The sequence below is a fragment of the Aquarana catesbeiana genome, linkage group LG01 (genome assembly GCF_042186555.1).
Source record: "Aquarana catesbeiana isolate 2022-GZ linkage group LG01, ASM4218655v1, whole genome shotgun sequence".
Taxonomy (NCBI): Eukaryota; Metazoa; Chordata; class Amphibia; order Anura; family Ranidae; genus Aquarana; species Aquarana catesbeiana.
The window spans coordinates 240,790,595-240,808,713 of NC_133324.1; the positions used below are offsets into that span (position 1 = coordinate 240,790,595).

General features: G+C 41.4%; 1 protein-coding gene across 1 annotated transcript in view; it reads right to left on the bottom strand.

Moving 5' to 3' along the window:
- The window catches only part of IFT81 (intraflagellar transport 81), a 230,339-nt gene extending 212,752 nt beyond the window's left edge, over positions 1-17,587 (bottom strand). Inside the window, exons 1-3 of the mRNA XM_073626490.1 lie at positions 17,454-17,587; positions 13,365-13,529; positions 8,130-8,233 (exon numbers count right to left, since the gene is read on the bottom strand). Of these exons, the coding sequence (XP_073482591.1) occupies positions 8,130-8,233; positions 13,365-13,508 (248 nt within the window). The 5' untranslated portion in view covers positions 13,509-13,529; positions 17,454-17,587. The remainder of the gene's footprint in view (positions 1-8,129; positions 8,234-13,364; positions 13,530-17,453) is intronic.
- Between the last annotated feature and the right edge of the window lie 532 nt (positions 17,588-18,119).

Consider the following 18,119-nt stretch of genomic DNA (forward strand, 5'->3'; position numbering starts at 1 on the left):
TGTAAAGAAATGGATGAGGCCCGAACCTCCCAATATGGTAGATTGGAAGAGGGAAGTAAACACAACCCTTCAATATAAAAAATTCCTTTATATCCACAGAGGTTGACCAAACAAATACAGTAGAATATGGGACAACTTGCACATAAACAGTAGACAACCCGTAATAACATCAATGTGCTTTGTAATGTAGTGCTGATAATATCCTTATCTAAATTACTATATACTGTCATATGTGTACCTGATGTATAACGGACGTACTGAAATATGTAATGTAACTATATTACTACTGATGCTCTCAATATGTTTACATGCATGCAAAAGACTACTTCATATACGTAATGTCTGACCTTGCTAAATAAAAACTGTTTGAAAGTTAAAAAAAAGCAATCCTAGTGGGTAATTAGCTGCTAGACTGCTTTTACAAGCAGAGGGAGGGAACGTTCCCACCCCCCTGCCGTTTTCTTCCTTGGTTTTTTCGGGCTCTCTTGTCCCACCGGGGAACCTGATAATGCAGCTGGTGGCTCCGCCAGCTGACCATATAGCTGATCGAAGATCAGAACGGCTCCAATCATCTCTATGGCCTAAGAAACCAGAAGCTATGAGCATTTCATGACTTTGGGAAATTCGGAAAGCATCTTATCACACCGATCTTGGTGTGGTCAAGACTATTAGACCCATTTTTTTAATTAAAAGGAGTACCTGTCACTACCTATTGCTATTGCTGGGGATATTTACATTCTCTGTGAAAACAATAAAACAAAAAAAAAAACAAAAAAAAAAAAAATGAAGAACAGTGTAAAAATAAAATTAAAAAGCAAATTAATTAATAAAAAAAAAAAAAAAAAAAAAAAAAAAAAAAAAGCACCCGTCGACCTGTGCTCCAGCGCAAAGGCGAATGCAAGCGTCAGTCTCGTGTCATATATAAACAGCAATTGCACCATGCATGTGAGGTATCACCGCGAATGTCAGATCAAGTGCAGTAACTTTAGCAGTGAACCTTCTCTGGAAATCTAAAGTGGTAACCTGTAAAGGCTTTTACAAATGCATGTAGTTTGTCGCTGCTGCACAGTTGTGCGCAATGTTAAAGCATGTCGTGTTTGGTATCTATGCATTCTAGTGATGCACCGAATTTTCGGCCACCGAAACATATCGGTCGAAAATGCCCTTTTCGACAAAATGCCAAAAAGGAAATCTCGCCGATGACGGCACCGAAAATGGGGCGGGCCCCGTCCTTGGTGCTGCCCATTACGGGAGTGTCCTTCTTGAGCGCCGTTGTGTCACGGAGCTTAACTACACAGACCGCAGTAAAAATGTCCCGCCTCCTGTGACAGACAGCACACTGATCCAATGGTGGGACATTGAATCAGTTTGACGTGATTACAGGAGGCGGGACATCGTTACTGTGACCCGGGCAATTCAAATGCAGCTCCGTGACACGCAGAGATCGCCACTTTGATTCGGGAACTGGCAAGCTGCATAACGGGCACTGGCAGGCTACATGACGAGCACTGGCAAGCTGCATGATGGGCACATGTGAGCTGCATCTGAGGGGCAAACGCAGGCTGCATCTGAGGGGCAAACGCGGGCTACATGACGGGAACTGGTGAGGCTGCATTGATCTCTTGTATCATGTCCGCAGTCTCTGACCCTCTCCTGTACCATGTCCCCAGTCTCTGACCATCTCCTCTACCATGTCCGCAGTCTCTGATCATCTCCTCTACCATGTCCCTAGTCTCTGACCATCTCCTGTATAAAAATATTTTTAAAAACAAACAGTCACTTTCGGTATCGGTGTTGTTTCGGTATCAGTTTTGGTTTTCGGGATCAAGGAAGATTTATTTTCGGTTTCGGCACCAAAAAACCCATTCGGTGCATCCCTAATGCATTCAGCATAAGATCATCTTTTTATATTTTATCAAACATTTGGGCAATATAGTGTGTTTTAGTGCATTAAAATTTAAAAAAGTGCTTTTTTTCCCAAAATTTGCCTTTGAAAAAAAAAAATCGCTGCGCAAATACTTTGTGAAAAAAAAAAAATTGCAACACCCACCATTTTAATCTGTAGGGCCTTTGCTTTAAAAAAAAAAAAAAAAAATTATATTATTATATTATATATATAATTTTTTTTTTTAAAGCAAAGGCCCTACAGATTAAAATGGTGGGTGTTGCAATTTTTTTTTCACAAAGTATTTGCGCAGCGATTTTTTAGCAAAAAAATATATTTTTGCATATAAAACAAAAAAAAGTGTCAGAAAGGGCTTTGTCTTCAAGTACCAGAACAGGTCAAAACCCCCCCCCCCAAATGACCCCTTTTTGGAAAGTAGACACCCCAAGCTATTTGCTGATAGGCATGTTGAGTCCATGGAATATTTTATATTTTGCCACAAGTTTCGGGAAAATGACAATTTTATTTATTTTTTTTTTTCACAAAGTTGTCACTAAATGATATATTGCTCAAGCATGCCATGGGCATATGTGAAATTACACCCCAAAATACATTCTGCTGCTTCTCCTGAGTACGGGGATACCACATGTGTGGGACTTTTTGGCAGTCTAGCCGGGTACAGGACCCCGAAAACCAAGCACCGCCTTCAGGCTTTCTATGGGAGTAAATTTTTGATTTCACTCCTCACTACCTATCACAGTTTCGGAGACCCTAAAATGTCAAGATAGCACAAAACCCCTCCAAATGACCCAATTTTGGAAAGCAGATCTCATTTGTTTTGGAAAATGAAGAAAGAAAAAAGGAGAATTTTTTTTCTTTTTTCAATTTTCAAAACTGTGACAAAAAGCAAGATCTGCAAAATACTCAACATGCCTCTCAGCAAATAGCTTGGGGTGTCTACTTTCCAAAATGGGGTAATTTGGGGGGGGGGGGGGTTGTGCTATCTTGCCATTTCATGGCCTTCAAAACTGTGATAGGTAGCGAGGAGTGAAATCAAGAATTTACGCCCTTAGAAAGCCTGAAGGTGGTGATTGGTTTTCGGGGTCCAGTACATGGCTAAACTACAAAAAAGTCTCACACATGTGGTATCCCCGTACTCAGGAGAAGCAACAGAATGTATTTTGGGGTGTAATTTCACATATGCCCATGGTATGCTTGAGCAATATATCATTTAGTGACAACTTTGTGTAAAAAATTATGATTTTTTTGTCATTTTTCAATCACTTGTGACAAAAAATATTCAATGTGCTCAACAAGCCTCTCAGCAAATTCCTTGGGGTGTCTATTTTCCAAAATGGGGTCAATTGGGGGGGGGTATTGTACTGCCCTGCCATTTTAGCACCTCAAGAAATGAGATAGGCAGTCAAACTAAAAGCTGTGTAAATTCCAGAAAATGTACCCTAGTTTGTAGACGCTATAACTTTTGCGCGAACCAATATATATACGCTTATTCAATTTTTTTACCTAAGACATGTGGCTGAATGCTTTTTGGCCTAAATGTATGACTAAAATTTAGTTTATTGTATTTTTTTAAAGCAAAAAGTAGAAAATATTTTTTTTTCAAAATTTTCAGTCTTTTTTCGTTTATGTTGCAAAAAATAAAACCGCAGAAGTGATCAAATACCACCAAAAGAAAGGTCTATTTGTGGGAAAAAAAGAAGGACACAAATTTTGTTTGGGTACAGCATTGCATGACTGCGCAATTACCAGTTAAAACAGCGCACTGCCAAATTGTAAAAAGTGCTCTGGTCAGAAAGGGGATAAATCCTTCCGGGGCTGAAGTGGTTAAAGAAAGTGCAGGGCTTTCTTGTTGGAAAGCCTAGCATATTCTCACATCATCATCATCACCGTGTAGCAAATGTTTTCCTAAAATAAAGAGGTTATACAATTATTCTTTAAAAAAAAAAAAAAAAAAAAAACCTTAAAAACGCGTAAACGTAAAAAATATAGATACAAATGATTGGCTTTCATTTTAGTTGTTCTTGAGACTTTTTACTGACACATAGATCTATCTAGTTTACCATTATATAAAAAAAAAAATACAATGCATAAATAGAAAATCATATACAAAATCCTATACCCACAGTTGATCCAGAGGGGAAAAAAAAAATCTATAAGGCCATGCTCACACTTGTGAGGGTCCTGCGTGATGCATTTGCACAAGCACAGCACCCCTTTAATTTGAATGGGCTATTGTACATGTGGCAAATGAGGGGAAAAAGTCCCTGACTTTTTTCAAACACGGCTGTACAGAACTGCATGGTGCTGTGGCACCATGCGGTTTCACGCACCCGGATAGGAGCAACGTTTTCTGAAATGGGAGGGTGCAATTAAGAATCAGTGTCATCCCTGCACATCTACTAAAAAAACAGCATATTTTGCTTCAGGGTTAGGGGACGCCTGCAATTAACATGAGTTTCCTGACCCGCATAGGTTTGAATCTAACCTAAAGCATTTTCCGATTGGCTAGAGTGAGGGAAAAATAAATTCCTTTTTGATCCCCCAGAAAGCAATAAGATAATTCCTGGATTAACAATCCCTGGTGCTTTTACCTATAAAAGTTTATATTCATTTATATTTTGTAACTTTAGGAATACATCCAGCCCGTTTTTCAAAATACCGAGCTGGCCAGAACTAGTTCTTTAGGTTGTCTATTCCACATTTTCAGAGCTCGTATGCCCCGTACACACGGTCGGACTTTGTTCGGACATTCCGACAACAAAATCCTAGGATTTTTTCCGACGGATGTTGGCTCAAACTTGTCTTGCATACACACGGTCACACAAAGTTGTCGGAAAATCCGATCGTTTTAAACGCGGTGACGTAAAACATGTACGTCGGGACTATAAACGGGGCAGTGGCCAATAGCTTTCATCTCTTTATTTATTCTGAGCATGCGTGGCACTTTGTCCGTCGGATTTGTGTACACACGATCGGAAATTCCGACAACGGATTTTGTTGTCGGAAAATTTTATCTCCTGCTCTCCAACTTTGTGTGTCGGAAAATCCAATGGAAAATGTCCGATGGAGCCCACACACGGTCGGAATTTCCGACAACACGCTCCGATCGGACATTTTCCATCGGAAAATCCGACCGTGTGTACGGGGCATTACTGTGAAGAAGCCTTTCCAGATGTAAAGAGTGCTCCCTTGTCTTTTGTAATGACCTTAAAGTGAATAACTCCAAGTTGATTATATGGAGTGTGTTAGAAATGGGTTGCACTGGATTTCTTGCTTGGCACACAAAAGTTTTGGGGTATTGCACAAAGCACTTTACAGAAGACTTATCGTTTCACTTAGATCAGGACCTATAAGTGTGTTTTTTTGTTATCATGACTATTATAGGTCACTAATAGAGTATATTTATTTATTATATAAAATACTGAAGCACACTGAAGCACTTTATGTGGATATGTGGCAAATAGGGTGGCCAGTCATGGTGCAACTTCCATGCATGTGTGATGGAGTTGTACCTTTCTGCCCCATGGCTCCCCACTTTGGCATCTGATAGTACAGTATACACTCCTGGCATCTATCTATATGTTGCAGGCAGAATAAGGATATAAAAAATTGCTATTAAAAAAGTAAAAAGGTATTTTTTTTTATGACAGAAAGGACATACAAATTCTATCCTAATAAAAAGAAAAAGACATCCTAGCAATTAAAACGTAAAAGAGTAAAGCACTGGCATTCCTAGCAACAGAATAGAGCAACATCACTTCAAATATACAGTGGGGACAGAAAGTATTCAAACCCCCTTAAATTTTTCACTCTGTTATATTGCAGCCATTTGCTAAAGCCAGAGCCCTGACCCAATTGAGCATCTCTGGAGAGACCTAAAAATGTCTGTCCACCAATGTTTACCATCCAACCTGACAGAACTGGAGAGGATCTGCAAGGAGGAATGGCAGAGGATCCCCAAATTGAGGAGTGAAAAACTTGTTGCATCTTTCCCAAAAAGACTCATGGCTGTATTAGATAAAAAGGGTGCTTCTACTAAATACTGAGAAAAGGGTCTGAATACTTAGGATCATGTGATTTTTCAGTTTTTCTTTTTTAATTAATCTGCAAAAATGTCAACAATTCTGTGTTTTCTGTCAATATGGGGTGCTGTGTGTACATTAATGAGGAAAAAAAAAATGAACTTAAATGATTTTAGCAAATGGCTGCAATATAACAAAGAGTGAAAAATTTAAGGGGGTCTGAATACTTTCCATCCCCACTGTATGTATATGAACACACATATACAGAGCAGAGCAACACCACTTCATATACAGTGCATACTGAAAGTATTGACAGTGCTTCGCTTTTTCCACATTTTGTTATGTTACAGACTTATTCCAAAATGGATTAAATTCATTATTTTCCTAAAAATTCTACAAACAATACATCATAATGACAATGTGAAAGAAGTTTGTTTGAAATCTCTGCAAATTTTTTTTTAAATAAAAAGCGAAAACAATCACATGTACATAAGTATTCACAGCCTTTGCTCAATACTTTATTGATGCACCTTTGGCACCAATTACAGCCTCAAGTCTTTTTAAGTATGATGCTACAAGCTTGGCAGTTTCTCCCATTCTTCTTTGCAGGACCTCTCAAGCTCCATCAGGCTGAAAGGGGAGCGTCGGTGCACAGCCATTTTCAGATCTCTCCAGAAATGTTCAAAATCGGGTTCAAGTCTGGGCTCTGGCTGGGCCACTCAAGGACATTCACAGAGTTGTCCTGTAGCCACTTCTTTGTTATCTTGGCTGTGTGCTTAGGGTCTTGTCCTGTTGAAAGATGAAGCTTTGCGCCAGTATGACATCCAAAGCGCTCCAGAGCAGGTTTTCACCAAGGACGTCTCTGTATCTTGCTGCACTCATCTTTCCCTCGATCCTGACTAGTCTCTCAGTTTCCGCTGCTAAAAAAACATCCCCACATCATGATGCTGCCACCACCATGCTTCACTGTAGGGATGGTATTAGCCAGGTGATGAGCAGTGCCTGGTTTCCTCCAGATATGACGCTTGGCATTCAGACCAAAAAGTTCAATCTTTGTTTCAACAGAGTAGAGAATTTTGTTTCTCATGGTCTGAGAGTCCTTCAGGTGTCTTTTGGCAAACTTCAGGCAGACTGTCATGTGCCTTTAAACGGAGGAATGGCTTCTGTCTGGCCACTCTACCATACAGGCCTAACTGGTGGAGTGCTGCAGAGATGGTTGTTTCTCTGAAAGTTTTTTCTCTGTCAGAGTGACCATCAGGTTCTTGGTCACCTTCCTAACTAAGGCCCTTCTCCCCCGATCACTCAGTTTGGCCGGGTGGCCCGCTCTAGGAAGAGTCCTGGTGGTTCCAACTTTCTTCCATTTACAGATGATGGAGGCCAGTGTACTCATTGAGACCTTCAATGCTGCAGAAATGTTTCTGTACCCTTCCCCAGATCTATGCCTCAATACAATCCTGTCTCTGTCTACAGACAATTTCTTGGACTTCATGGGTTGGTTTGTGCTCTGACATGCACTGTTAACTGTGGGACCTTATATAGACAGGTGTGTGCCTTTCCAAATCATGTCCAATCAACTGAATTTACCACAGGTAAACTCCAATCAAGTTGTAGAAACATCTCAAGGATTAACAGTGGAAACAGGATGCACCCAAGTTCAATTTTGAGTGTCATGGCAAAGGCTGTGAATATTTATGTACATGCAATTTTTTCGTTTTTTATTTTTAATAAATTTGCAACAATTTCAAACAAACTTCTTTGGAAAAAGGCTGTAACATAACACCACTTCATATATGGGTATATGAACACATATATACAGAGCAGAGCAACACCACTTCATATCCATGTCCATTCTTGACAATACCATATAACAAAGAAACTTCCTACTTTACAAAAAAATAAGCATATACAACAATTCAAATACAGGGATACAGGGCAACCTTTGTGTTACTACAAAGAGGGGCCAAAATGTTTCATCATAAAAAATATAGAGGACTTATACAGCAGACAGAGAAAAGGAAAACAAATCAAGATCGACTACACTGTGAAAGCAAAAATTATTGAAAGGAGAAAATTACAAATTAATAATTGTGCAAGTCTGACAACTAGATCTGCAGTACAAGGGAATTGTGTAATAAATAGGTCTTTCTTACAGGTTTCTTACAAAGCAAAAGTCTCAGTCTTTGATGATTATTGGTACCTACATGTCTGTTGCATTTCCTGGAGGTTTATATTTAAGGATACCAAGAATATTTAGCATTCTCTTTGCTGTTTGATCAGGCGTTTCCTCACGAATGTCGACAGAATGCTTCAGAGACAGAAAAAGGACAAAAATATTAATATTATGACATATATCACACTATTATTGTTGCACAAAGTGAAAGGTGAAAAAAAAAAAAAAAAGAAAACGTTATTGCGGACTGTATTACATTCTTGCGATATATGTCATGATCGCATAAGTGTATTCATCATTCTAAACACTCTTCCACATTTAAATGTAAACAATTCAGACAAGCCATGCCATGAGCTTTTTCTGGTTGAGGCCCAATCTTTCTTCCTGTTTGAGAGTATCTGTCTTTTCAGGACCACGATTATTCCATACATTTGCCCCAGAAGGAAAAGAATTTTTAATTTCTAATTTCCCTAAAACATAGCGCCTGGTTTCTGCTGCTGATGACTCTGCCTCTGTCGTAATAAAGTAGAAACTCTCATGATTCCACATTTTATTTGATAAAAACCTGTCCACGTGCTGAGAACCCAGAATGCAAATAATATATTAAATTGGCAATCATACATACTGATATCAGTTTCTAAGCATGTGATATGTGCTCCTAAAGAGCTACTTCCAAGAGGAACAGAGGATTCTTCAGCCTTTTAAAACTTAAAAAGGAGAAGTATAGCCCAAGCTCGTTTGGCTGAGCTTCTCCTGTGGATCACAGGAGTGCAATTAGTTTTGCACTCCTGTGACCCCTTTTCAGCAGAGAGCGGACTGAAGACCGCTCTCTGCGAGCATCACAGAAATCAGTCCAGGCAACTCGTCATCCAGAAAATGGAATTCTGGATCTGCCAGGTGCCTGGGCTGACACCCGTCTTAGCCTCTCGGTGAGCCGATGAGAGTCTGAGCCGGCTGATCCGCCCCCTCCACAGCTCAGCGCTCCAGTGAACGAGGAGGAACCTGTAAGAACCGAGCCATCAGCTATGTTCGATCGCTCAGTTCTCAGTGAGAGGCACCGGGAGGGACATAATGATGTATTTTTTTTAATGCAAGCAGTGAAAGCACCCAGTTTTGCATTGTATCAACCTCTAGTAAATCTCTTTTGCAACTGAGCTGGAGGAGAGAAGGAACCATTAAGTTGTATTACAGTGCAGAAAGATGATCTCATTAATGTGCTGCTTCTTCATTCAATGTCCATTCACAGACTGGGGGTGGGACAAGATCTGTAACTTCTGTAAGTGCTACTTAAAGTGTTATTGATGGCAAGTGTTTAAATTAAAATAATAAACAATGTTATTCTCACCTGCTCTGTGCAATAGTATTGCACAGAGCGACCCCACACCTCCTCTTTTAGGGTTCTCCACTGGCGATCATGGCTCCTCCTCTTCTGTGGCTTCCCCCTAAGCAAGCACTTGCTATGAGGGCAGACAAGTGGGCTCGTTCCCGAGCCAGGATCTGAGGACTGTTTGGTGTATAAATATTGTCTTCTGTGCAGCCAGGATCAGCTGTCAAATTCTTACCTGGGGCTCTGACTTTAGAATTATGGTAAGTTCCAATTGCCTAGATGTTCTTTTTAGCAACTTTTGTGAACAATCGATCTTCTGTTAAAGATGCTTAACTTGCGTTTACAAATAGGTATTCAATAAGTCATGCTTTACCCATGTCATTTCACTCTATCAGGCCATTGTCGTTCTTACTTTATATGTGGGGAGCAATATTTGTACAAGGTGTATTGATACTTCATGTTTTCGCTTCATTTACTGTATGTACCGCTTTTACCTCAATAAGATTCAGTAAAAGAATTATGGCAAATGTTCCCTGCTGTTGCATCTAATAGGGTCACAAAGGGGCACTTTTGTATAGATGGATAGCGGTGAACTATCCCAAAGCTGAAGCTATCATTTGTTTGAAACAGCTGGATCTAGAGGATCTTAGGTCACTTAGAAAAGAAAATGATATAGGTGAAAGGCATAAATATGCATCTTGTGGTGCCTGTTTTTATGATCTGCTCTTAATCTGTTTAGTTACATTTATTGACAGCTTTGCTTTATAGGTAATGCACAATCTTTTCCAACTTTTTTTCAAACGTATACTGTATAGGAGACCAACTCGATGTAAAACAATCTTATCACTGACTTGTTGTTTTTTAAAGAAAAACTTGTTTTAATGCATATAAGTAGTTTTAAGTCATACAGTATATAGGCTCATTACAGAAGCTTTCTGTTTTGCATTGCTACTGTTCAGAAGTTACACTACAGAGCAAGTCTTATGCCCCGTACACACGGTCGGATTTTCCGATGGAAAATGTCCGATCGGAGCGTGTTGTCGGAAATTCTGACCGTGTGTGGGCTCCATCGGACATTTTCCATCGGATTTTCCGACACACAAAGTTGGAGAGCAGGAGATAAAATTTTCCGACAACAAAATCCGTTGTCGGAAATTCCGATCGTGTGTACACAAATCCAACGGACAAAGTGCCACGCATGCTCAGAATAAATAAAGAGATGAAAGCTATTGGCCACTGCCCCGTTTATAGTCCCGACGTACGTGTTTTACGTCACCGCGTTTAGAACGACCGGATTTTCCGACAACTTCGTGTGACCGTGTGTATGCAAGACAAGTTTGAGCCAACATCCGCCGGAAAAAATCCTAGGATTTTGTTGTCGGAATGTCCGAACAAAGTCTGACCGTGTGTACGGGGCATTAGAATTGACCAGCAATAGTGGCCAGGGCGAACAGCATACACCCAAGGTACTTCTTGGAAGTTTTTTTTAGGGACTATTCCCAAGGTCCTTCACTGGTTGTTGAATACATGGGGATGTCTTTTATATTTGTTTACACACAAAAAAAAAGCATTGAATACAGGACCACGAAAAAGTATTTATACCCCTTGAAATTTTCCACATTTTGTCATGTTACAACCAAAAACATAAATGTATTTTATTGGGATTTCATGTGATAGACCAACACAAAGTGGCACATACCGTATTTATTGGAGTATAACACGCTCCGGCGTATAACACGCACACCAAGTTTAGGAGGGAATTTTAAGGAAAAAACTTTTAGGAGTAAAGTTTAAGGAAGAAAAACTTACATTAAAATGCCCATCAATGCAGCGTTATCTGTGTCCATCTGCAGCCTTGTCAGTGTCAGTGCAGGTTTGCCCCAGTGTCCATTGCAGCCTTGTCAGTGCAGCTTTGCCCCAGTGCAGCCATGTCAGTGCAGCCTCACCCCAGTGCAGCCTTACGTAATCGCCACGATCCCTGCCGACATACACAGCCGTGTGTAAATTCAAATATGGCGCCGAGACTCGGCGGAGCCGAGATACACATACCCGAGAGTCCTCGGCTTTTCTCGGCGCCGCTTACAGTCCTGCCCAGTGATGGGCAAAACACAGGTCCAATGGCGGGACTGTAAGCGGCGCCGAGGACTCTCGGGTATGTGTATCTCGGCTCCGCCGAGTCCCTGCAGTCTCGGAGCCATATTTGAATTTACACACGGCTGTGTATGTCGGCGGCGATCGCGGCATTCGCCGCGATCGCTCCTATCACACAAAATTGGCGGGGATCGGCCTAACACACGCACCCACGATTTTCCCCTGATTTTCAGGGGGAAAAAAGTGCGTGTTATATGCCGATAAATACGGTAATTGTGAAAGGAAAGGAAAATGATAAATGGTTCTCAAAATTTTTTAGAAATAAATATGTGAAAAGTGTGGCGTGCATTTGTATTCAGCCCCCCTGAGTCAATACTTTGTAGAACCGCCTTTCGCTACAATTACAGCTGCAAGTCTTTTTGGGGATGTCTCTACCAAGTTTGCACATCTAGAGAGTGACATTTTTGCCCATTCTTCTTTGCAAAATAGCTCAAGCTCTGTCAGATTGGATGGAGAGCTTCTGTGAACAGCAATTTTCAAGTCTTGCCACAGATTCTCAATTGGATTTAGGTCTGGACTTTGACTGGGCCATTCTCACACATGAATATGCTTTGATCCAAACCATTCCATTGTAGCTCTGGCTGTATGTTTAGGGTCATTGTCCTGCTGGAAGGTGAACTTCTGCCCCAGTCTCAAGTGTTTTGCAAACTAACAGGTTTTCTTCTAAGATTGCCCTATATTTGGCTCCATCCATCTTCCCATCAAATCTGACCAGCTTCCCTGCCCCTGCTGAAGAAAATCATTCCCATATGATCTTGCCACCACGATGTTTCACAGTGGGGAAGGCGTGTTCAGGGTGATGTGCAGTGTTAGTATTGCGCCACACATAGCGTTTTGCTTTTAGGCCAAAAAGTTCAATTTTGGTCTCAACTGACCGGAGCACCTTCTTCCACCAGTTTGCTGCATCCCCCTCATGGCTTCTCGCAAACTGCAAACGGGACTTTTTATGGCTTTCAACGATGGCTTTTTTCTTGTCATCTCTTCAATAAAGTACAGATTTGTGGAGTGCACAACAAATAGTTGTCATGTGGACAGATTCTCCCACCTGAGCTGTAGATCTCTGCAGCTCTTCCACAGTTACAATGGGCCTCTTGTCTGCTTCTCTGATTAATGCTCTCCTTGCCTGGCCTGTCAGTTTAGGTGGATGGCCATGTCTTGGTAGGTTTGCAGTTGTGCTATAAACTTTCAATTTTGAGATGATGAATTGAACAGTGCTCCATGAGATGTTCAAAGCTTGGGATATTTTTTTATAACCTAACTCTGCTTTTAACTTCTCCGCAACTTTATCCCTGACCTGTCTGGTGTGTTCTTTGGCCTTAATGATGCTGTTTGTTCACTAAGGTTCTCTAACAAACCTCTGAGGCCTTTACAGAACAGCTCTATATATACACAGAGATTAAATTACACACAAGTAGACTCTACTTACTAATTAGGTGTCTTCTGAAAGCTATTGGTTCCACTATATTTTAGTTATGGGTATCAGAGAAATGAGGGCTGAATACAAATGCACGCCACACTTTTCAGATATTTATTTGTAAAAAAATTTGAAAAACATTTATCATTTTTCTTCCACTTCACAATTATGTCCCACTTTGTGTTGTTGGTCCATCACATAAAATACATTTAGGTTTTTGGTTCTAACATGACAAAAACATTTTTTCAAGGGGGATGAATACTTTTTTCAATTCACTGTATATTATATGACTATAATTTATTTGCCTAGGTTTATTGAACAACATTCATTTTGCAAGGCATGGTAATTATATTAAAATAAAAAGCATGCATTACCTTTGGGTCAATTTCAGCAAGAACATCATTTAGAACTTGCAGCAGCTGCATGGACTCCAGGGAATCAAATGTTATTAGGTTAAAGTTCTTCTTAAATGGCTCCTTATTGAGCTTTTCAACAATGAATTTAAGCTGGTCGCTCATTTTGGGTTTTATATGGTTAACCTTTAAATACATAAAAGCTGCTGGTTAATTGCAGATATAAAACAACCTTTAAGTACAAAGTAAATAAATAAAATACAAAAAGGTAAAATAAATTTTAATGGGAGAAACTGTCTCTATATATGTATATTAACGTTGAAATAAATCATTATTTTACTTTAACGATTATATTTCCTGATGCTGTGTTGCATCTGAATATGACGTTAAAGAGAAGTACAGGCTTTACAGAAAAAAAAAAACATTTATACTCACATCAGTGGATGCAGCACCTGTCCCCCGCTGGCTTTGCAATGAGAACTGATGGACTTGTGTCTTTTTTCAACCTCACCTACTATGTAACTGAGCAATCAAAACACAACTGATTGCTGAGTTCGCCCCCTCTGCTCTGAACAGAGACCTGTAAATGTCAGTCATCGACTCTATGCTCTTCCCTCCAGCCCCTACTGGAGCGCTGGTCTGTGGAGGGGGCAGTTAGGGCTAGCTCAGGCTTTCAGTGGGTCACTGAGAGGCCGATTCAGGTGCCGGTTGTAACCTGACCATATGGCCCAGATCTTTTCAGAGCCTGGACTGGCTCTGTGACATCAGCAGATAGCAGACTTTTGCACTCTGTCGGCTGAAAAGTGGGTCACAGAGGTACAGAATGAACTGCACTTGTGTGATCCATAGGATAATTAAAGCCAAAAAAAGCTCTGGCTGTACTTCTCCTTTAATACTATTACCAAACAATAATATAGAATGTTCTCTATTATTACAATTAGAAAGAACCTGTTACAATAAAAACATGGGAGTGGTCATTGTCTACCAGGTTTTTAAAGATGCAAGGCACTAGGGTAATTATTCTGACCCCAGCTCCAAAACCTACTAGATCACGTTCCTGGAACAATTCTGCTTGCTTGTCCCAGATAGTAAAGCCAGGACTGGAAGAGCTGCCCAGGAGCCACACCTTTAAAATCAATGTCAGCAATGCAAGCTCCCCTATCTCTATTCTCACAGGTTCCTTTGAAAGATACTGCTGATAGCATACAGTATATGAATTATAATGATGGCATCCCTTTAAAATACACCAGCAAAAGTGTCTGCATGTGTTGAATGGGCTGAATACAGAACATTGTGTAAAAGCAGTGGTGGCTATTGCACATTGATAGATTTGTGGCAGGCACAAAAGCGAGTGTCGATTCACTGAGAATAGGGGTCAAAAACAGTGGTGGTGGTGGGGTTGGTGTGAAGCTGCGGTTGGTGGTAAGACAAGAGGATGGGGAGGAGGGGCTGGAAAGGTGCTGGTGGGGGATTCTGGCAGGGGATTGGAGGCTATAGGGAGGTGGTGCGATTTGATGTGGCTAGAAATACTCTGTCCTATTGCAACACAAACTCACCCACAACAAGGACTGATTTATATATGCTTTCAAGCGTTTGAGCATTTTTTTGAAGCAGAATTCTACGCTTTTGCAGATTTTGTCAGGCATTTTTCAACTAAAAGGTGTGGAGTGCTGCTGAAAAAGGGGCAGAGAGATGCTGTTTAGGCAGAAATTGTGCCACAAGATGCTTGAGGAAAAAAAAGGCCCATGTTGAGCTTTTCAGGTGTTTCTATTGAAGTCTATGGGGACAAAAACGCTCCATCATGCCTGAAAAGTAGCGGATTTACTTTTTTTAGCTACAGGCATTATCCTACAAGTGACAGGACACTCAGATGTGAACATAGGCTGATGCTGATGCTCCCGCGCATTTGTAGTAGCGTCTTTGGCATAAGCCAAAACGGATCTGGCATTTAGTGACAGTGCTGCTGATCTCCTCTAACATGCAGCAATCTCCGTAAGTATTGGCATAGCAAGTCCTTCATCACTTATAACTTATTTGCTTATTCATGTCACATGATCTAATAAAGAGAGTGGCAAATAAGTTATTAGTAATGGAAGACTTCCTGTGCCAGGAGAGGATTGCTGGTATATGCGGGGATCCCTGCAGGCTAGAGGAGATCAGCAGAACTGTGACTGAATTCCAGATCCTGCTCCCTGTGTATGTGCAGTAGAACCCCACAGACATCTATGGGACTGGAAAAGGACCAGGCCTCCTAAGTATTGACGAGTTTGGGTTTGGTCTCAATTTAGGTGCGGACTGAACCCAGAAGCAATCTGTCACTCCCAAGCTCCCTATAATCCGTGGTCAAGGCATTACCCGCCTCCCACAGCTGCACATAACAAAAGGGACATGGATGCTCATGATATCATTGGCCTAATATGGCCACATGGCCATCCAAAACATCAAAGAAACTGACGGAAGAGGCTTCTCAGCAACAGAACAGAAGTAGGAGACACGGGCCACCAGAGGGGTGAGTATAAGAGCGCTTCTCTGGCAGGGCACCTACTGTACTTTTCAGGATTTTTAGATACACTGACTGAGTCAATTTAACCCACTTGCCTACCAGGCACCTACACCCCCTTCCTGCCCAAGCCATTTTTCAGCTTTCAGTGCTATCGCACTTTGAATGACAATTGCGCGGTCATGCTACACTGTACCCAAACACATTTTTTATCATTTTCTTAACAAAAATAGCGCTTTCTTTTGGTAGTATTTAATCACTGCTGGGTTTTTTATTTTTTTACAAAAAGACCAAAAATTTTGAAAATAAATGTTTTTTACTTTTTTTCTGTCAGTAAGTTTTGTAACTAAGTCATTTTTTCGCCTGCGCTGATGAGGCGGCACTGATAGGCTGAATTGGTGGACATTGAAGAGGTGGCACTGATGAGGAGGCACTAATATGCAGCCCTTATGGGCACTGATAGGTGGCACTGTTAGGTGGCACTGTTGGGCACTAATAGGTGGCACTGGTGGGCACTGATAGGCAGCACTGGTGGGCACTGATAGATCGGCAGCACTTATGAGCACTGATGGGCAGCACTGATAGGCGGGACTGATTGCCAGCACTGATTGGCATCGCTAATGGGCACTGATTGGTGGCACTTGTGGACACCGATTGCTGCCACTGGTGGGCACTGATTGCTGGCATTGTTGGGCACTTTATGGTGACACTGTTTTACTATACTGTAATCAGGGCACTGATGATCAGTGCCCTGATTACATTCCTACATGTTTCCTTGCGTGTAGATGCCGCTGATCGGCTCTCCTCACCACACACTCAGTCACTCTGGCACTTCCTTGTTTACATGTGACCGGCTGTGCTTAAACACAGCTGATCACATGGTTAAAGAGCCTCAGACGTGGCTCTTTACAGAGATCGGGGTCGCGTCGTGTCCTAGCAACACGGCACGGCCGCAGTCGTCAAACCATCATAAGAAAACCATGGTGGCTGCCATTGTTGATCTTGTTTTTCAGAAAATTCCATACATCTGATGCAAAAGGTTGTTCACCTTACTCCAGAGTAAGGATAAGCTCCGGCGTGTTCACATGCTGCACATACCGAACCCGCCAGGAAGTCGGAACGGCGCAGTGCTAATCACAAGCAGTGAGACATTTTCCCGATGTGCGGCTGCAGAGCTCGGGAAATGTCTCACTGCCTGTGATTAGCGCAGTGCCGACTTCCTGGCGGGATCGGCATGTGCAGCATGTGAACACGCCGGAGCTCATTCTTACTCCAGAGAATGCATTAAGGCAAAAAAAAAAAAAAACTCCACCCTTTACAATCACTTTAAGGTAATAAAAATAACTTTTAGGCTTTAAAAGTACCTTTTAGCTACTGAAAAAAAGAAAATAACTTTTAGGCTATAAAAGCTACTGAAGGCAGTGGGTCAGTCTCAGAGCCCAGCAACTAGTATTTTCCAGACAGGTATCAGCAATGGCACCCCCATATCCTCTCATAGAAGGTCCTACCTTCAATACTATTTAAGCAAATTAAAATTCTCACTCGTACCAAGTATAACGCTACTGCCTGATACAAAGGGAAATTAAAAGCACATAAATGTGAAATATTACCTGACACAACAGACAGTCCTAGAAGAAGCGTGAGCCAGTTGTCAAGGAGACGCTATCCTCACTCCTAACGCCACTTCCTGTCATAAAAGGAAGTCTCAGGAACAATGCGTGGGACTGAAGGCTCGTCACCAGAGAGAACGAGAGCGAACAGCAGCTCTTCAGGTCTTGTACTATGCTGACCTCTAGCGGCCGAGATCTAGAACGCTCTTAGAACGTTTCTAGTTATGAAAGCCTGTAGAGAGGAGGCCAACAGGCAGCGACTTGCACTTGTGTGTAGGCGGGCGGAAGTGAAAGAACACTAATTAGTGGTTTAATGAGCAGCAGTATTTCCAGTACAGATTAGAAGAGTGAGAAGAACAATATCTGAGACTGATTAGCCAGCTGTCATATGAAATGTCAGCATTTTTCATATATTATATTTGGAATAGAAAATAACATTTAAACACTGTCAGGGGGATGGGTAATCCGTAGGTGTAGATAGTTGGTGTAAAGACCTGGACAGTATGATCTCACACCTGGATGGTTCACACCCAACTTCTCCAAGCAGAGATGTTAAGCCTCGTACACACGGTACAATTGTTGGCCAACCGAGCGTCAGATTTTTGTCTTAACCGGTTCAGTACCGGGCATTTTCACCCCCTTCCTTCCCAGGCCAATTTTTAGTTT